General features: G+C 41.7%; 1 protein-coding gene and 1 non-coding gene across 3 annotated transcripts; both read left to right on the forward strand.

Moving 5' to 3' along the window:
- The first annotated feature begins 7929 nt into the window (after positions 1 to 7929).
- On the forward strand, positions 7930 to 19963 carry CNIH4 (cornichon family AMPA receptor auxiliary protein 4). Of its 2 annotated transcripts, XM_045537111.1 has the most exons (5): positions 7930 to 8114; positions 12229 to 12297; positions 15748 to 15860; positions 16518 to 16658; positions 19772 to 19963. In XM_045537111.1, the coding sequence occupies exons 1-5, from the start codon at positions 8046 to 8048 to the stop codon at positions 19797 to 19799; spliced, it is 420 nt and encodes a 139-aa protein (XP_045393067.1). In that variant the 5' UTR covers positions 7930 to 8045; the 3' UTR covers positions 19800 to 19963. The 2 variants fall into 2 exon arrangements, with proteins under 2 accessions (XP_045393067.1, XP_045393069.1); XM_045537113.1 differs by lacking the exons at positions 7930 to 8114; positions 12229 to 12297 and adding an exon at positions 14652 to 15526.
- LOC123627622 lies at positions 11746 to 11846 on the forward strand. Its single transcript, XR_006731387.1, has one exon. It is a non-coding gene; the product is annotated as a small nucleolar RNA U13 (small nucleolar RNA).
- Positions 19964 to 20747: the final 784 nt, after the last annotated feature.

Here is a 20747-nt window from a genome sequence, read left to right on the forward strand (position 1 = left end):
CAGGCGTATCCAACAGACCCCGGGACGATTAGGACCCCTTTTGAACACGCGCAACTTTATTGGTTCCCAGCTGGGCACACACGGGCCCGCCGCGGCCGCCGGAAGTCCCGCCCCTGTTGCGCGGGGACTCGTCACCGGCGGCTGTTGGGAAACGAGGTTTCTTTCGTCACGTTCCAGCCGTTCGAACCACACCCTTTTCCCTGCAGAATAAATCTTGGCTGAGAACCTCAACGAAACTGAACTGTGGATACTTGGAATGGTTGAGTCAGGCTAAAAACACACCAGCCCCCGCTGCTTGCTTTTCCACCTAAAGACCGACATTGTCGAGGCCCGACGGAGGGGCTAGGTGTAAAAAAAAAAAAAAAAGGAGAGTCTGGTTTACCCAAAAAACTAAGTCATTTTATACTTTTAGAACTCGTTTGATCTTACGCTGTTATCAATAGATAATTGTAATAGTTGAGTACCCCCAGTGCGAGGCTACTTAGCCTAGAAACTGGCCAGAATTTTTTTTTTTTTCTTTTGAAACGGGGTCTCACTATGTGGCCCAGCGTGGTCACCAACCTGGCCCCGAGGGATCCTGCCACCTCACCCCCCAGCGTAGCTGAGACTAAAGGTGCGCGCCCGGGGGCCGGGGTTCTTGCCATGTTGCTCTCGGCCCAGGCAATCCTCCCTGATAGCTAGGATTACAGGCGACAACCACCACGCCTGGCCAGAATTTTATTAAACATTTGTATCTACCCAAAGATACAAACGGATAGTTATCATTCATTTAAAAAAAAGTTGCATGCTTTAGTTTCTGTGTGTGTGTGTTTTAATCATGTTTTCAATACTCTTATTTCAGGTCTTATTTGGCTTATGACGATATTAAGTGCAGTGGGTTTTTTTGTTTTTTTTTTTTTTTGTGAGACAGAGTGTCGCTCTGTTGCCCGGGCTAGAGTGAGTGCCGTGGCGTCAGCCTAGCTCACAGCAACCTCCAACTCCTGGGCTTAAGCGATCCTCCTGCCTCAGCCTCCCGAGTAGCTGGGACTACAGGCATGCGCCACCATGCCCGGCTAATTTTTTCTGTATATATTTTAGTTGGCCAGATAATTTCTTTCTATTTTTAGTAGAGACGGGGTCTCACTCTTGCTCAGGCTGGTCTCGAACTCCTGACCTCGAGTGATCCACCCGCCTCGCCTCCCAGAGTGCTGGGATGACAGGCATGAGCCACCGCGCCCGGCCAAGTGCAGTGTATTGAGGAATAGGGGTGGAGAGAAAAGGGAATTAAGAGAAGGGTGTGAGAAGATGGTGATAGATAACTTTATTTGCTCAGCGTACTGCTGACATCCATCAAAAGAGCTGACATCCACCAAAAGAGTTCAGATCCTGTCACTGTTCTTTTCAATGGTTCTCAACTGTCCACTGAATTAAGTATAGATTTCCCACACTGATATTCAAAATAATAGTCTACTTGGCTTAAACTTCATATCTTCTTTACTATATGTACTGTGTTTTATTGAGTTTTTTTTATTGTGGTAAAATTCACATAACAAAATTTACCATCTTAAACATTTTTTTTAATTTACTAAGAGCTTTCAGATATTTAATAAGTCAAAAATTATTTGTATTGACAATACAAATAGACAATAGTTAAATATTAATCAGGACTTTTAAAACCAACTATTCTTGAGACAATCACATTTGAGATTTTATGTTTTCCCTGTGCAACAGTGGAACTCATTTCTCTTCTTTCAATTATAAAAACGTTAGGTATAACTTTAATAAGTCTTAAAATGTTTTAAAACTGCTTAGTTCACATATATTACAATTCACCCATTTAAAGTACAATTCAATGGTTTCTCATATATTCACAGACTTGTACAACTATTACCACAATCAATTTTATCATATTTTCATTACCCCCAAAGGAAACCATGTACCCATCAGCAGTCACACCCCATTTCCCTAGAACTACCCACTCCGCCTCAAGCCCAGGAAACTAACCTACTTTCTTTCTGTATAGATTTACTTATTCTGGACATTTTATATAAATGGAATCACATACTGTCTGGTCTTTTATTGCTGGTTTCTTTGACTTAGCATGTTTTCAAGGTTCATCCATGTTGTACTATGTGTGAGTACTTCATTTCTTTCTGTGGCTGAATAATATTCCATCATATGGATATACACTTACACATACCTAGGAATCGTGCTGGGTCCTATGGTAACTCTATGTTTAACCTTTTGAGAAATTGCCAGAGTGTTTTTCAAAGTAGCTGTGCCATCTTACTTTCCCACCAGCAATGTTTGAGAGATCCAGTTTTTCCAAATTCTCACTGCTATTTGTTATTAAGTGATCTTTTGAACATAGCCATCCTATTAATAGTTGGTATGCAGTGGTAGTCCATAGTGGTTTTGATTTCCATTTCCTTGACTGCTAATGATGTGGGACAACATTTTGGTGTTTGTTAGTCATTTGTATAACTTCCTTGGAGAAATATCTATTCAGATTCCTTGACCATTTTTATTTTTATTTATTTATTTATTTTAATTTCAGAGCATCACCGGAGTACAAATGCTTTGCTTACATAAATGGCCTTTGCACCACTGGAGTCAGAGCTACAAGCATGCCTGTCCCTCAGACCACATCTGTCAGGTGTGATTTACCCATCCCCTCCTCCCCCTCCCATCTTAAACATTTTGAAGTGTATAGTTTGATGGTATTAAATACATGCATAATATGCAACCATCACCATCCATATCCAGAACTCTTTTCATCTTATACAACTGCAACTCTATGCCAATTAAAAACTAGCTCCCATTCCTCCTTTCCCCCACCCAGCCCCTAGCAACTGCTGTTCTACTTTCTGTCATTAAGATTTTGACTACTCTAATTATCTCATATAAGTGGAATCATACAATGTTTGATTTTTTTTGTGACTGGCGCATTTCACTTGGCATAATGTTATGTTATAGCACGTGTCAAAATTTCCTTCTTTTTAAAGGCTGAATAATATTCCACTGTGTGGGTATACCACATTTTGCTTATTCATTTATCCATCGATGGACATTTGGGTTGTGCCTGTGGTTTGAATGTGTCTCTCAAAATTCATGAGTTGGAAACTTAATACCCAATACAACAATATGGAGAGGTGGGACTTTTTAAGAGGTGATTAGGTGATAGAACCCTCATAAATGGATTAATCCTGTCATAGAGAGAATAGGTTAGTAATTGTGGGAGTAGATTCCTGATAAAAGGATGAGTTCTGCCCCCTTCTGCCCTCTCCTGCTCTTTTGTCCTTCTGCCTTCCACTGGGATGACACAGCAAGAAAGCCCTCATAAGATGCTGGCACCTTGATATTGAACTTCCTAGTCTTCTTCCATTTGTTCAACAATTATTTATTGAGTGCCTACCAGTTTCAGTCCCCTGCCCTTTAGTCTTGTGGGGAAGAGAAGACTTATAATTGCAACTTTTTATAACACCTTTTTCATTAGATTAGATGTTTATGTGCTTGATTATATCAAACATTAGCAAAGATTTCCTACACCAAATACCACAAATATAGTCAATGTCTAGTAATTTTTAAAATGTAACTTAGTTCTATGCATGCCAAATGTGCTACATAGAATAAAAACAGGTTAAAAGGTCTTGGCTGAGCTGGCCTAAACAGAAAAAAAATTAAAAAAACAGGCCGGGCGCGGTGGCTCACGCCTGTAATCCTAGCTCTGGGAGGCCGAGGCGGGTGGATCGCTCGAGGTCAGGAGTTCAAGACCAGCCTGAGCAAGAGTGAGACCCCGTCTCTACCAAAAATAGAAAGAAATTATCTGGCCAACTAAAAATATATATACAAAAAAATTAGCCGGGCATGGTGGCTCATGCCTGTAGTCCCAGCTACTCGGGAGGCTGAGGCAGTAGGATCGCTTAAGCCCAGGAGTCTGAGGTTGCTGTGAGCTAGGCTGATGCCACGGCACTCACTCTAGCCTGGGCAACAAAGTGAGACTCTGTCTCAAAAAAAAAAAAAAAAAAAAAAAAACAGGTTGAAAGGCCTGGTAGCATCACAACATATACCAAGCAACATAGTTCATTAGTCTATAATTTGTCACAGAATACTATCCTACACTTAGGGTTGACTTCCTGGGTGTGCAACCTGTGTAATCACACGGGACCCTATGCTTAGAAGGGCCCCACACTTGGTTTAATGCTCTGCTGTTGCCATCTTGAGATACGTAATACTTTTTGCACAACTAGTCCCTTATATTCATTTTGCACTGGGTCTTGCAAATCATGTAACCAGCCTTTCACACATGGCCTCCAAGTACTCTAGAATGCCTGCTTCTTAAGGGTAGGGAGTGTGTTCACCTCATTACTGTCTCATGTGCAGTAGCCAATAATTGAAAGTGAGTTAAGACTAGAGATCAAATAATAATCTGCTCGAACATTTTTGTTGGAAGTATTTCCAGTAAGTATTGCCCTGAAGACAATTTTACATTTATTCCAGTGTTCAGATTTACAATATCATACATCTACACCAGAAAGATTACTGATCAGTAACCTCAGTGCATAATACACTTCAAGCACTTCCTGCATTAATTGAAAAGTCCTGCATTCTTGAATGGTGCAACGCCACCTAGTGGTGGTGGCACGTTTCACCTTCATTCTCGCAAACTCCGTCCGGTTATCTCACTAGCAAACAGCCTCTTGTCTAATTGGGCTTCATAATTAGGGTGATCTATGTCCAGATTTGCTCAGGACAGTCCTGTTTTTTGCCTGTTGACTCAGCATAATTATCACTAGCATTTTCTTTGAGGAAATAAAGGAAGACCAAACAAATGAGAACAGGAAAAGACTTTCGTTCAGATTTTGCCATAGCAAGGCAGTCAGCCACCATCACTTGGATTTTGGCAGAGGCTTAAAGGCAGGCAGAGGAGTGGGCAAGCTGTATAGTGGGGACAAGGGACAGGCCTCAGGGATGCCCTAATGGAAGACTGTTGGCACAGGGAAGCTGTAGTGGGCTAACTAGAACCAGGGCATCTGTGTGTTCTGTTGGGGAGGGCATATTTGGCTTTCTCTTTGGTCCAGTGTTGAGAGAGGTATAAAAATTAGAGAAGCTGTTCTTTATTAATGGAGTCCTTACCGTCTGAGGGGGAACGTGTGTGAGATAAGGTTTGTAATTCTAATAAATTCTGGAGTAATTTCAATAAAATCTCTCCATATAATCAGTATGGCTCATTAATTCAGCAACCATTTATTAAGTACCAGCTATTTACAGGATACAAGATATTAGGGGATATAAAAACTAATAAAATCTGTTACTTTTATCGTAATCTAAGGCAGGACTGGCCTAAGCATGTAAGGAAGACAGTTGATGTGATGAGTGTTCCAACAGAGGCATGTACAAGGTACAATGGAGTGTAGTGAAAGCTGTTTTAATTATTTCATTGAATAACCTGTTAATTGTATATCTACCTTTAACCTATGAACCCTTTATGAATCTCTGAGCCTATGCTGTGTCAAGCAAATCCAGTTGGTTTTGCTTTTTTGCTAATTCCCGTATCCATCCTCAGAAGTGATCTCTCTGCTGACAAGCTTGTCCAGCTTTCATACATTCAATGCACCAAACAGCCAGGAAGATATTGTTAAAACATAAATCAGATCAAGGTACTTTCTTGGTTAGAACTCTCCAGTGGTTTCTCATTGTATTAGAATAAAAGTTATACTCCCTGCCAAGGGTCTACAAATCCTTGTGACCTTCCCCTGCCTCCCTCTGATTTCCTCTCGAAACTATCTCACCCTTATTTAGTGTGCTTTAGCCACATTGGTCTTTTTTCTGTTCCTTAAACACAGCAAACTTCTACATGCACTTGAGCCTTTCAAATCACTGTTCCTGCTGCCTGAAACATTCTGCCTGCACATCTTCACATAGGTATTTTCAGATTTCTACTTAAATGTCAGTTCCTCAGCTTGGCTTTCTCTGATCACTCCATCTCCAAGTGATTCCCCATCCTCTTCAAAGTATTTATAATGACAAAGTACTTGTCATTAGTAGATTTATTTTGTTGTTTGTCTTGCCCACGGTAATGTAAAGCTACAGGCTTGTAGAGACATTTTCCCTCTTGTTCACCCTGTATCTCTAAGGTTTGAAATAGTACCTTACATATTCTAGCTGCTCAGAAAATATTGGTTGAATGAATAACTTTGACTCAGAGAGCTTATGATCCAGTGAAGTTATCTTTTTCCTATACTTGGTTGCTATTTTATTGCCTGTTCTTCCTGTTCACCCTACCAGAGCAGCATCTTGTTTGGCTTGTTCATTTTTGTATCTCCAGAGTCTAGAGCAGCTCTTGGCTGGTAGTAGGGGTATTGTAAGTAAATATAGGAGTCCTCCCTTATCCACGGTTTTGCTTTTAGCAACTTAAGTTACCTTTGGTGAACCATGGTTTTAAAATATTAAAAGCAAAATTCCAGAAATAAACGATTAATAAATGTTAAAATGTGTGTTGGTTTGAGTAGTGTGATGAAATCTCCCGCCATCATGCTCCATTCCTGCCTGGGACATGAATCATGCCTTTGTCCACCTGCCTCTTAGTCACATAGTAGCCATCTCAGTTATCAGATAAACTGTCCAAGTATCACAGTGCTTGTGTTCAAGTGTCCCTCATTTTACCCAATAAAAGCCCCAAAGTGCAATGATAGTGATGCTAGCAATTCAGATACACCAAAGAGAAGCTGTAAAATGTTTCACGTAAGTGAAAAGGTGAAAGTTCTTGACTTAAGGAAAAAAAATCATATGATGAGGTTAGTAAGATTTATGGTAAGGACAAATCTTCTATCCGTGAAATTTTGAAGAAGGAAAAATAAATTTATTGCCAGTTTTGCTGTTGAACTTTAAACTGCAAAAGTTATGGCCACAGTGTGTGATAAGTGCTTAGTTAAGGTAGAGGAGGCATTAAATTTGTGGGCAGAAGACATGAACAGAAAACATGTTCCAGGTGATGGCAACATGTTGCAATAGAAAGTACTAAGCCTAGACAAAGGCTTCAGCAAGGGATCCCCTGAAATCAGGGATACCAAGCCATTTACTGCAAGTAAGGGATAGTTACACAGATTCAGGAATAAGTTTGGAGTGAGATATATAAAAATTACTGGAAAGGCTGCGTCTGCCTCACCTCTTTACATATGGATTTTATCATTTCACATCACAAGAAGAGTACAATACAATAAGATATTTTGAGAGAGTTATTCACATAACTTTCATTACAGTATCTTGTTATAATTGTTATGTTTTATTATTAGTTGGTAATCTCTTACTTTGCCAGATTTATAAATTAAACTTTATCGTAGGTATATATTTTAGTAAAAAACAGTATACATAGGGTTTGGCACTATTCATGCATCCAGAGGGGGTCTTGGGGCGTATCCTTGCAGATAAGGGGGGGACTACTGTGTTTGTTAAATGAATGAATGGATGAATAAGACATCGTATTTACTTTTTAAAGATCTTAAACTCTAGAGGGAGGTAAACATTGTTGCAACAGAGGATAAAGAAGGGACTGTGGAACCTCCAGCGACATTGAGATCAGGCGAGGAAAGGCCAATCTCAGTTGTCTCGCTAAAAGCATTGAGGTTAGATTTGTGCTTTTGAGCTGATGGTGCTTCTTGGTAAGCAACTCCCAATTCGGGGAATGCAAGTGGGTTGAGAGAAGACACTTAAGAAAATTTCACACGTAGCAAATAAATTCTACAGAATATCCAGATTAAAAGCATTCAATAAATGCTCGTTGACTAATTGCTTGTCACTATTTCTGAAAATAATCAACCCGATTATTAGGCCCTGCCCGCCTCTGTGTGTCTCCCTACTAAGGAACTACATTTCCCAGCATGCATCGCAATTCAGGCGGTAGAGTTTTTTTTTTTTTTTTAAAAGGACTACAACTCCCGGCATGCCGCGGGCGGGCGGCGAGGACTGCGCGCCGCAGCAAGCCGGGCCGGGGCCGCTCGGGGGCGGGTCGGGGCCTCGAGCCGGTTTGACGGAAGGAGCGGCGGCGGCTGAGGAGGAGGAGGAGGATGGAGGCGCTGGTGTTCGTCTTCTCCCTCTTCGATTGTTGCGCGCTCATCTTCCTCTCGGTCTACTTCGTATCCTTGCCTGAGGCGGGCGGAGGCCGGCCTGGCGCCCCCGCCGGAGCGGCAGGGCTGAGGGGGCCGGGGGGCGCCGGCGCGGGGCCTCGGGGTGCGGGGGCGGCCGGGGCGGGGAGGAGGGCGGGGAGGAGGGCGGGGAGGAGGGTCCCGGGGGGCGGGGAGGAGGATCCCGGCGGGGAGGAGGGTTCCGGCGGGGAGGAGGGCGGGGAGGAGGGCCCCGGGCGGCGGGGAGGAGGGTCCCGGCGGGGAGGAGGGCGGGGAGGAGGGCCCCGGGCGGCGGGGAGGAGGGTCCCGGCGGGGAGGAGGGCCGCGGGCGGCGGGAGGAGGGCGGGGAGGAGGGCGGCGGGGAGGAGGGTCCCGGGCGGCGGGAGGAGGACGGCGGGGAGGAGGGTCCCGGGGCGGGGAGGAGGGCCCCGGCGGCGCTCCCCGGCCCGGCGCAGCCTGGGCTGCCGGCCGCCCCTCACCGGGGGCCGGCTGGGCCTGCTGGCGCGCCCCGGCCCAGCTTGCGCGCCTGCCCGCCGCTCGTCCCCACGAGCCCTGCCCTGAGCCGCGACCGCCTGGGCCTCCCTGTCGGCCCTCGGGCGAGGGAGGTCGCCGTTTGCCCTGGAGAGCCCCGCGCCGTGCCCGCTGCCGCACCCCGGGGGTCCCAGGGCCGCGCGCCCTCCGGGTGGCGGGACGAGCGCAGGGAACTCGCCTCCTGCCCTTCCCGGGCTGCACCCGCCGCGCTCGGTCCTCGCGGTGCCGGTACCTGCGGGCACCTTTCGCGCCCGGGAGTCGCCGCTGTCCCGAGACGGGCCGAGTGCTTTTCTCACGGCGCCGTTTCGTGGGGATTGCTGGGAAGGAGTTATTTAAAAAAAAAAAAAAAAAACTGTCTGCAAAGTGACTATTTTGGTTGCCCCTGGTGGTTGCACATTTGTGAACTCATTGACTACACGTGATTTAGCACCCAGTCGTTTCTCAACTTTTAAATCTTTCTGTCGCTCCATGTTAAGACTTCAGTAGTTTATGTACTTCTGCATGTTGCAGTGTTCGAACCGTGTTTTCCAGATAAATGGTTGTTGAAACTAGTACGTAGTAGCCATGCGGGCTACGAGTCTTCCCTGCTCTTGAGGGAGCATCCACCCTTCCTTGTTGCCCAAGGCTGGGATGCACATCCCGTTTTAAGTAATTAAATACACGAAAAATGTATGAGGAGCTCAGAATTTTATCGTCTTTCTTCAGAAATCACATGTATCCCTTTCTGATCAAATTAAACCTTTTGTTTGTCAGAACATGCCGGCTTTAGGTTAACTCTACAGGGTATGTGTGCACTGTGGCTTCATGCTTGATTGTGGACAAGCAGCCAGTTGTAGTGGAAAGGGACGAAATTTGGAATCAGGACTCCCTGCTCAGCTGGTTCTTTGCTGTGCACATTACTTCTCTGTAACCGTCAGTTTTCTTACCTTTAAGATGGGAAATGTTTATGTCCTAGATATGTCCAACACGTTACGAACGTTAGCACAGTGCCTGCCCCCATGGCTAATGTTCCGTAACCATGGCCCTACCTTCCTCTCCCACCCTCCCCAACTGAGCAGCAGTTTTTACTTTGATGATTTCTGATGAAAAGAGCCCTGAATTTTATTAGATTTGGGGAGCTGACTGAGAGGGCAGCATCACTTGCCTGAGTGTTTTGTTTTGTTTTGAGACAGGATCTCACTCTGCAAGTTAGAGCCTAGTGGTGTCCTCATAGCCACAGCAACCTCAAGTTCCTGGGCTCAGACAATCCTTCTGCCTCAGCCTCTCTAGTAGCTGGGACTACAGGTGTGTGCTACCACACCTGGCTATTTTTTAAATGTTTAAATTTTTTGTAGAGATCAGGTCTTGCTGTGTTGCACAGGCCAGTCTCGAACTCCTGGCCTCAAGGGATCCTCCTGCTTCAGTCTCCCAGAGTGCTGATTAGAGGCATGAGCCACTGCACCTGGCCGCTTGCCTGAGTTTTGATGGTTTATGTCCCTCTTGTGATATAAGGAACTAGGGCTTATACTCAGAGAAATGAAACTGTTTTTTTCGGGGGATCATCCTTTTTGCAGTTTGGAAAACTAGGTTTGGTAATTTAAAATAGCCTTGGCTTGCGCCGATTTATGTACGTAGAGAAATGTTAATTGGAATGTTTGACTTGGTAGACATCACATTAAGGTACATTCAGGATATATTTTGATGAAATTCAGTGTCTTGTATTTCTGTATTTTAGGATAGTTGCACTCACTTAGTATTAGAGATAAGACGTGGAAAATGGTCAAGGTGGATTTCATGTAGGGAATATAGGCATTTTCTTGGACTTTGAACTGTGGACAAAACCTACAGAAAGGCAAAGGGGTAAATATTCAAAATCAGACACTGGTAAGAGCAAAAGTGCAGAGACAGGTACGTTTGTGGCATTTCTGGGTGACAGTTAATAAGTAGACCGTCTGGAGCACTTGGTTGATTTTTGGTGGTAGTGGAAGTTCAGATCGGAAAGGTAAGATTTGATCAGATTTTGGAGAGCTTGAATGTTTGCTGTTTTTTTCCTGCTGTGGACCTGTGAGGGAAGTAAGGAGGGCTTGAATGTTAAGGGGGTAGGGGAGGGCTTTCACTTTTGTCCTGTAGGCAGTAGGGAGCCATTGAAAATTTTTGACATGAGCAAAGTGGTTTATTAGGAAGATGAATCTGCAGAGTGGATTGGAAACAGGAGAGATTGGAAGATAAACCAGTAGGGGATAGGTTCATCTGGATTTCAAATGGAGTACTTAGTTGTGGGCAGAGAACAGGAAATAATGTGAGTGTTATTAGGAAGAAATGATCGCTAGGACCTGTTAATGATTGATTGTGAGATATCAAATAGAAAGCAGAGACAGCTTTCCATATTTTGAGCCCTGGCAAATGATGCATGTGTCATTGACAAATAAAACAAATTGGACGAGGAACAATTTGTGGAGAAAGTGATGAATTTGACTTTAGATGTATTTTTTTTTTTTTTTTTTTTTTTGAGCCAGGGTCTCGGTCTATCACCTGGGCTAGAGTGCAGTGGTGTCAGCATAGCTCACTGCAACCTCCAATTCCTGGGCTCAGGCAATCCTGCTTCAGCCTCTGGAGTAGCTGGGACTGCAGGCACATGCCACAAAGCCTGGCTACTTTCTCTATTTTTAGTAGAGGGTCTTGCACTTAGGCTGGTCTTCTGACCTCAAGCAGTCTTCCCTCCTCAGCCTCCCAAGGTGCTGGGATTACAGATATGAGCCACCACGCCTGGTCGTGCCATTCTCTTTCATCTCTCCCCCAACTATTGGGAGGGAAGATAGAACATTTTAAAGTAAATCCCAGAAATTGTATCATTCAATTGACTTTTTTCTTTGTGTCCATCTGTCCCTCAAATTTTATTTGTGACTTTATACTTTGTACTAAAAAAAGCATTTTTTTTTTTATTTGCCTGGTTCCAATATGATATGTTTACTGTGGAGAGTTTGGAAAATAGAAAAAAGTATTAAGGGGGGAAAAATCACCTGTAATTGAACTTTAAAAACATAAGCATTGCCAACGTGTGAGTATAGTATAGTTTCAGTTTTGTATCCTGTTTGCTTTAGTCACATCATAAGTCTTTAAAGATATTTTGTGGATCCTTATGTAGTTGATAATCATGATTGGGTTTTTACGCATGTGGGTGAGATGTCCCTCCCTCAAACCTTGTTGTCTTGTCGGCTTGTTACTCATCTGGCATGAAGAAAAAAATTTAAAAAATGAAGATTTTATGGATATATCATAAACACTATTTTTCTACTATTGGAAATTCAGATTTTTAACTTTTAAAATATTTTTGAAAGTCCATTTTATTGCCATTTGTCCGCATTTGAGGATCTCAGACTAAATGTTCTGGTATGGGCCAGATTAGACTTGGGCATAGCAGAATTATTTTGTGAAAATAATCTGTTGAGGGAACCTAAATGAGAAAATTGAGTTGTCTAATGAGCAAACTTTAAGGAAGTAACTAAATTTTTTTCAGGTCAAATCTGATTCTGCCTTACAACTGGGATTGCTTTTTGAAACTTAAATATTTAGTTGTTATAAGAGAAATGTCATAATTCCTTATCTTGATCATCAGATAATTACATTGTCTGATTTAGAGTGTGATTACATTAATGCCAGATCATGTTGCTCAAAGTTAAACAAGGTAAGATATTTCTTTGCTCATTTTCAGGCATAGAAGTCAGTTCTTCATTTTTCATATTCAGGATTGTTATAGATAACCAACAGATAGATGTATTTGTGATTTTAGAGGGCACGTTATTCATTGGAATGTTGGTAGAACTACTGTGTCTTACAATATTTTAAACCATGAAATTATGCTAGAATATCTGACTTGAAATGTTGTCTCTACTCCGCATGTTCTTTGTCCCCTTGTCTACAGTGGACATCATTACTCAGACTAGGGAAAGGTTCATTATGAGGGTAATTGTTTTTGTCATCTGTGTTCAAACCCCATCCTCCCACACTCATGGAAAATAGCTCAGTCTGTCTTTTGCTTAATGAAAGACCTTCCTTGTGTGGCTTGCCGAGAAATGGATTTAGTTAGTTGATTTGTTTTAAAGTCATTTCACCTTTGGTATAGTCAGAACTTTATGCTGGCAGTAGTACTCTGAATTGCACAGCTTGTCTAGATACAGGGAAACTAGTTGGCCCTGGTTCATTTTATGAGATGAGCAGATAGAACAGCTTTCTGGGTGAAAGTTCATATAAAAATGCAATGCTGAGAGATGCTTTTGGCTTGACCTAAAAACGATTTCAATGAGTCTTCACATCTTTAGTCTACTTAAGTTTCTCTGGCCTATGAGAGAAATAAAGTTATACTTTATTTCGAAAAGTACAGCTATGGATAATTAAAATTTTTGTAAACTGTATTCCTCCTCCTCTTTGGAAGGATGCTCGAATTTTTTTCTCAGTTGGATTATTATTTCTTTTTGTATTCTTTGCTTACTTGATATGTTTTGTACTTTGTGGGTTTTCTTTTATATAAGTAAAAATGTGGCTGGGCGCAGTGGTACGTGCCTGTAGTTCAGTTACTCAGGAGGCTGAACTGGGAGGATCACTTGAGCCCAAGAGTGAGACTCTGTCTCATAAATAAATAAATACAATAAAAAATAAAAATGTATATAACATTCTTCTGAGAAAGTTACTCCTTGGATTTGAAGTTAAGTAGTTTTTTATGTTAATTTTTATTTTCATGAAAGTTACACTCATACATACCTAAGGTCAGTGGTACTGCAAAGCTTATAGAGAAAAACAGCAGCTCCTTCCTGACCCCTTTAAATCCCATCTAGCTAGCTTTCAGGAGCAACTGATTTCAACACTTGAGCTGTTCATTTTTTTCTGGTATTTATATTCATATTTCTCTTTTATATGCTTGCACCACTATTTCTTAGTTTATCAATTTTAAATATTATGTGTTGACTTCTCAGTATGATAGAGAAAGATTTAGTGATTAGGTGCCCCTTCCTTAAACATCTGCTCTCCCGTCTTCCTGTGTTCCATTTTGGGCTTAATTGATATTCATTGTTTGTATCATTATGATGTACTATTACAGTATTAATATTTTTTATTGCTGAGACTTCTAGTAGACAATGGTCATATTTTTTTTTTCTTTCTTTTGTTTTTTTCCTGGGTAATTTAATGTTTTCCAGTGCTAATGATTGCCATATTTATGTATTCTTTTAGCTTTCTGTTGTTACTAAGTCTTTTCAGATACATATGTAAAGCCCTTCAGTATTATTTTCTGCATGGTAAAATATATCAGAATAACTTATCAGTTAAGTTTTTTCCCAGGTGACATTTCTGCTGAAGACTTCTGTCTTCTTGTTGCACTCTCCGCTGGCTGCTCTTCAGGCCTGTTTCACAGTTTTCGTTCTGGGTCCCTTAATTCTCTGATCTCCTGCCTGCCTTTTTCATGGCTTCCTACCTCATTGTGCTGGAGTAGCTTCTTGAGATATGATACATGGTAGTTACATTCTGAAGCCTCCATGTTTTAAACTATCTTACCTTTATGCTTGATTGAGAGTTTGAGTACAGGGTTCCAGGTTGGAAAAGATTTTTCTTTCAGCATGTTAAAGACATTTCTGACTCCTAGTGTTGTTTAAGTTAAGAAGTCTCATGCCATTTTGTTTTCTTATCCCTTTTATTATATGATCTCTTTTTTCCTGTCCTCTTTAAGGAAACTGTAGAATCTTTTCTTTATCCTTGGTGTTTTGAAATTTTGCAGTGGTATACTTTTGCATACCTTTGTATTAGCCTTTTTCATTCATTGTTTTGGACATCTGGTAGGCTCTTTCAATATGGGACATTTTCTTGTATTCTTTTTTTTTTTTTTTTGAGACAGAGTCTCACTCTGTTGCCCAGGCTAGAGTGCTGTGGAGTCAGCCTAGCTCACAGCAGCCTCAGACTCCTGGGCTCAAGCCATCCTCCTGCCTCAGCCTCCCGAGTAGCTGGGACTACAGGTGTGCGCCACCATGCCCGCCCGGCTAATTTTTTCTGTTTTTAGTAGAGATGAGGTCTTGCTCTTGCTCAGGCTGGTCTCACTCCTGAGCTGAGGTGATCCTCCCAGTAGTGCTAGGATTACAGGCGTGAGCCCCCAGGCCTGGCCTGGTTACACTTTTTAAAATGCTTATTACATACTGGAAAGTTTCAATTGATTGTAAATTACGTTTATGGCTCAGAAAATCTCTGCCTCTTTGTTTACCAAAAAAGTAATCTAAAATCTAAATGCAAGAGACTTGGGATCAGTGTCCCTAGGCTTACACTGTATTGCTTCCCCACTGTGTAGCTGTGTGACCTGGGGCATGTACCTAAGCTTTCGGAGGTTTGTTTTCCTCATTTCTGAAAGTGGGCTGGGCCAGTTTCTTCCATTAAAAGTTAACTTCCACTAAAAGAAGTTAACTTCGATTAAAAGGAAAATATGTACTCATAGGAGAGGAAGACCTTTGGTGAATTGAGAATCCTGCCACAATAGATGTTGATGCATGAGCTAGAAAATTACAGAGCAAACAGCACAGAGAAGGGCATACAGCACTGTACAGCCAACAGGCCGGGATTCTGGCATTCTGGTTCATTAACATCTTTGGTCAACTTTGAGATGTTATTGTAAGCTTTTAAATACTTATTTTTAAGGTTTTTTTTTTTTTTTTTCCTGACTGTAAAATGGTTTCCTCAGGATTTGGGGGATTGGAAAATGTTTAAGATAGATATTCTGACTTGAAAGGCAACATGTGTGTGGTTACCAACCATCCCAAATTAGACTAAGAGGCTTTAGCATAGATACTGGAATAGGAAGTAAACACTCTATTTTTTTCCCCTAGTCGTTATTCAGACCTGCTTCATGAATGAATCTAAGCCTTTGCTTAGGATAAAAAGTAATTAAAATTTAAGTGCTTTATTTTTAAGCTGTGCCTTGATGTGTTTGCATGGGGTGTGCAGTTACAGCAATATGCAAATCTGGGACATGGGAGCCTAAAAATAATATTGAAACAGTAGCTTGTAAGTTCCCTGTACATTCACTGATTTGGTTTCAAATAACACGTACAATCAAGAAGGACACGGCAGTGAGCTGTAACACTATGTTCTTCTCTTGCAGTGGGTAATTCCAGAATTGATTGGCCATACCATTGTCACTGTGTTAATGCTCCTTTCATTGCACTGGTTCATCTTCCTTCTCAATTTACCTGTTGCCACTTGGAATATATATCGGTGAGTGGAGTTTGTTTAATGTATTGTGTCAGAGCCGTTAAAAAAAAATTTTCACAGCCTTCTTTCTGCACTAAAATATGTGCCAGTAATAGAACAAAGAACAGCAGAATGCGTAAGTTTTTGTTCACTTTGGTGAACTGGGCAAGTGGCGATTTGCATGGCTCAGTCTTGTAGTAAAAACACCAATTTGCATGTATGCATTTATGAAATATGTAATGTATTCTGATGTCTTAAGACTTGTGAATTGTTTTTTCATGGCCTTGGATATAATTTTCCTTAAAGAATGGTGAAAAGCCTGAAAATATAATATAAGGTCCTTATTGTTTATATCTGCAGTTTTTAATTAGACTGTACTTGGAATATTGCAAAGGAAATTACATTTTAAAGCCTGAAAATTAGGTAACATCAAAATTTTTGACCTAATAAATTTAGGAAATTTTTTCAAAAATAGCTCAATAGAAACACTAATTGGATATAATTTTATAGTTGGGCTATTATATATAACATATTTTTTATATATATATATTTTTTTTTACTTCTGAGTTTCACTGATTATGGTTCACTTTTAGAGGTTGATTATTGCTGGTTACTTATTTTTTAATATTTATGCCTGTGATTTGATTCTCCTTCTAACGTGCATATCCTTTAATTTATCAGATACATTATGGTGCCAAGTGGTAACATGGGAGTGTTTGATCCAACAGAAATACACAATAGAGGGCAGCTGAAGTCACACATGAAAGAAGCCATGATCAAGCTTGGTTTCCACCTGCTCTGTTTCTTCATGTATCTTTATAGGTAAGTGTAGCATTTTCCTAGATGCCATGTTTGCTTTTGGTGGGTGAGATACTACTATACTGTGAGATTTTGCATCAGTGTTTCAGAACTTTGGGGGATTATGTGAATTTCTTGTGGCTGTGTAGATGGTTGGTGTATGTCATTGTATCAGTATTCTGTCTGACCTACAAGAGATTTAGTCTGTGGTACCTTAGTTAAGTGTTAGCTGCTGAGGCTGTGAGCGTGGTTAAAACTGTCTTTGCTACTCTTGTCATCCCCTGATATCCAGCTGTGAGGTTTCACTGCCTATTGTAGCATTAACGTATTTACCCTCAGAGACAACCCCACTCATGGGTTTTGGGGGAATATCAACAACTTGTATCCAGATCTTGCTGATGTTTCTTGGCCGTGAGGGATTTAGGTGTGACCCTGATTGTCCAGCATGCCAAGTGGTCTCTTTTGGTGAAACTGCGTCAGTCTTCAGCTGTAACACACTGGAAGTCAGATGCAAGTATGAGGGACTGGCTGTCAAACACTGGAAGTCTTACATAGCTCTGCTTTAAATTTAAATTCATTCCCTTGTATTTTAAAGGTGAACATGCCACTTTTCCCTTTATCCATCATAGACCCATAGAAGACAGCAAAGGAGAGAAAAAAAATTCATTTGTGTGTATGATTTGATTAAGCCTTTAGGAGGCTAGAAGCCAGGCTTAACCTTTGAATCAAAGCTTTAATTAGATCCTTCCTATTTTTTCCATTTGGCAAATTTTAATATTTCACATAGGCACAAGGACTCCTAGGAAAAACTTGTGCTGAAGTAAACTATTGCTCAGAAGATTCCTGATTGGAAACTGTGTAGAGATACCAGTTTTTAAGAATTGCTGTTTTGTTTGAAATAGATTAGAAGTCAGAGCCATTTTAGCCTCTGTCTGATAAAGCAGGCTTCCTAAATCCTTTCACTCTGCTAATCCACCCATTAGTGTAGATTAGATTAAAATTAGAGTTTAGATAGTTGCCTTTTCACCATTTGTCTTATTTGCTTTTCTGCATTTTAAAAACTAGGACAGAGAAAGCATGTTGGTGTCAGTTTCTGGTTCTCATGTCCTACCTCAGCACTAACATGCTTAATTTTTGATACAAGTACCAGAGATGAAGAATATTGAGCAAAAAAATTTAACATTAAGAACATAATGATGTAGCTGTTCTCATTGTCATTACTTTTTTAGGTCAAACTATTAATATATGAAGGTATCTTTACCATCATATATGTTCCCTTATATTTGTTTCTGAAGAGACAAAAACCAAGCTGGCGTTGGTTGAGCTGAGGTTGCCGTTTTCATGCTCCGCACCCCATAGGTGTCACAGTGTTGGAGAGTCAACTTGAGCAGACGGTGCCTGGGTCTTGGTAACATGAGCTTTCTTGGGGCCGTGCTGTGTGCACAGCCCACGTGGGCCCACTAAGGGAGTAAATGTGGAAGTGGGGAGCAGTATCTTGCTAGTAGACCCTAAGTCTTAGGATTTAAAAATGTACAAGAGTGTCTGAGTTCTCCGTTGCTGAACTTAAAGGAGAGAAAAGATGGGCTGGAGGCTTCAAGAAGCAGCAAGGGGGCAGGGTAAGGTGTGGTTCTTCACAGCTACATAAAGGTAGGTCACCGTGGGACGGGTTCGCCTGGCAGCTGCATTCCTCACTGGCTGCCTCCCTTCCTTGTCTCTTTTCCCTTCCCTTCCCTCTCAGCTTGTCATTTTCAGCCATTACCTTACTCTTTGCTGTCACTCATAGTTCAAGGGGTCAGGATGAAAGAGTAGTCTTAGAAGATGTCCTTGTAGCCCTTTTCTCATGACTTTGGTTGCTGTTGCTTAAAAGTGGTTTCATGACCAGATCATTGGCTTCTGGCTGCAGGGATCGTGTGCTGCCTCTTTGTCCCTCACACCTGCCGCACCTTGCGTGGTACCTTGCACACAGCAGACATGCACGGATTGTTAAATAGAACTGAAGTCTCGAAAAAATGCTCATCGTCTTTAGAGAATAGTGGAATTTATACCTTTGGTTTTTTGGTTAGGTGCTGGCCTAGTGGAATCTGGGTTCTGCCACTTACTGTGTAACCAGAGCAAGTTTCGTGACCTCTGTTTGCCTCAGTTTCTCATCTAGAAATGGGATGTTCCTAGTACCTGCCTCATCAGATTGTAACGCGGACTAGTGGGATAAAGCATGTAAAATGCTTAGGTTTATGCTGACCTGTAGTAAACTCTTAAGAATCTTTCAGAAATCTTAGTTATTACCATTAATTTGTGTTGTGCATTGAACAAATTTAGTATGGTTAAATTTGGACAACGAATCATTTATGCCATGACTAATGTTCAGTTATTTCTGTGTATTTTAGGCTTGATCTCAGCAGAGCAAGGCTGAGCCCAGTATTTGAAAGGAAAGGCTGGTTTTGTTACCATTGTTTAACTGGGCCAGTTCTAGCAGAGTGGTATTTATTGGGTGGCTGCTGTGGCAGACATCGTGTAAGGCACTTGCAAATGACACAGAGCAGCAGCACAGAATCCCTACAGTAAAAGCTCGGGGCTGGTGACTGCAGTCTGGGGTGCTGTAGTAGAGCATGAAAGCGCAGCGCCCGCATCCTGCTCTCGTCTCAGAGCAGCTCACGCTCCAGCGGCAGAGCCGACGTGCAGGGCAGGATCCACGAGCTGTGGAAGGAGCTCAGAGCCCCGCTTCCCAAAGGAGGTGCCTTAGAGCCCAGTGGAGAAGCCTGAGTAGGAGTTTGCTGGGTTGCTGGGGTGGGATGGGGAGAAGAGGTGCCCGGCGTAGTGACAGTGTGTATGAAGGTCTGGCTAGAGAATTCAGGGCTTTTTCCCTGGACATAGCCTAATTTTTTTACACTGTAGCCCAACGTTGGTTTTAGTTTGTACTCTCCCCACCCTACCCCACCCCTAGTTGTTCTTTTTGTAATGAAAAAATTAGGCTATTGAGAGGCCTTAATAAAGATATTCTTTCCTTTAGGTATAAATGATTGTCTTTTACTCAAATGAGTGTGCCTTGATGAATCTTAGGGATGCAAGTCTGGACAGAAGAGACTCTGTAGGAACATTCCTGAGGAAACACTAGTAACATTAATTTCTTCTTTCCACAGTATGATTTTAGCTTTGATAAATGACTGAAGCTGGAGAAGCCGTGGTTGAAGTCAACCTGCAGCACAGTCGAGGAGCCAGAGACTACTTAAATCATCCTTAGAACCATGACCATAGCAGTATATATTTTCCTCTTTGAACAAAAAACTATTTTTGCTGTATTTTTACCATATAAAGTATTTAAAAAACATGAATTGAGTTTCTGTAGATTTCTGGTTCTCAACCGTAGCCTGAACCCTGACACATGAAGGTGTTTTCATCATCTGGATGTGGAAGATGGTCACTGTGTGTAGGAACAGGACTGCCACCCAGCCTGGCATGCCAAAGAAACAAAGGACACAGCTTAAAGGGGAAATTTAAGAGATGAGCAAAGCTTACTCTTCAAGTCTAATGAAAAGTCAGAATACAAAACAACACCGTTAATCTGGACAAAAGGAAAAAGTTAATTACCCTTTTTGCCTATATTGTGGCAACTTCATTTAATACAATTTAAAGATATATGGGACTGTCAGCTACAAGTCTTCTATAAGAATGTTAACAGAAAATGACCTTTCAATCTATACATATAGCAAAGATATATATCTATGTATATATCTCTGCAGAATTTGTGGAACCTCATAAGCCATTTGCCCAGGTACAATGCAACTCCTGCTTATAGAAAGGAAAAATAAATCAACAGCTGAGATTTTATCAAGAGCTTCATTTCAAAGCCACTGTTTCCACGGTCACCCCCAAACCCATACAGTCCCACTGGCTCTCGCTGGTCTTGTTTTTGTATTGTAATGGTTCCAGTTGTATGTGATCTCTCTGGTATATATTTTAATGGGCATGGAGAGGAGATTGAGTAGAAGATACTAATCAGATTAGAAGCAGGAATCGTCATTCCTTGTCAGTGAGATTGAGCCTGTTAGTGCTCTGCTTGGTGCCGGATTAATCCTTCTGTCCTTCCGCACTGGCCACTTTGTGAACTGGGAGACC

The sequence above is a fragment of the Lemur catta genome, chromosome 25 (genome assembly GCF_020740605.2).
Source record: "Lemur catta isolate mLemCat1 chromosome 25, mLemCat1.pri, whole genome shotgun sequence".
Taxonomy (NCBI): domain Eukaryota; kingdom Metazoa; phylum Chordata; class Mammalia; order Primates; family Lemuridae; genus Lemur; species Lemur catta.

What these genes read in the sequence shown, in the direction of transcription:
- CNIH4 (XM_045537111.1), top strand. Translation starts at nt 8,046, where the DNA reads ATGGAGGCGCTGGTGTTCGTCTTCTCCCTCTTCGATTGTTGCGCGCTC. An exon ending in TCTTCCTCTCGGTCTACTTC is followed by an intron (nt 8,115 to 12,228) that starts GTATCCTTGCCT and finishes CTTGATCATCAG; the next exon opens with ATAATTACATTGTCTGATTT. An exon ending in TTCTTCATGTATCTTTATAG is followed by an intron (nt 16,659 to 19,771) that starts GTAAGTGTAGCA and finishes TTCTTTCCACAG; the next exon opens with TATGATTTTAGCTTTGATAA.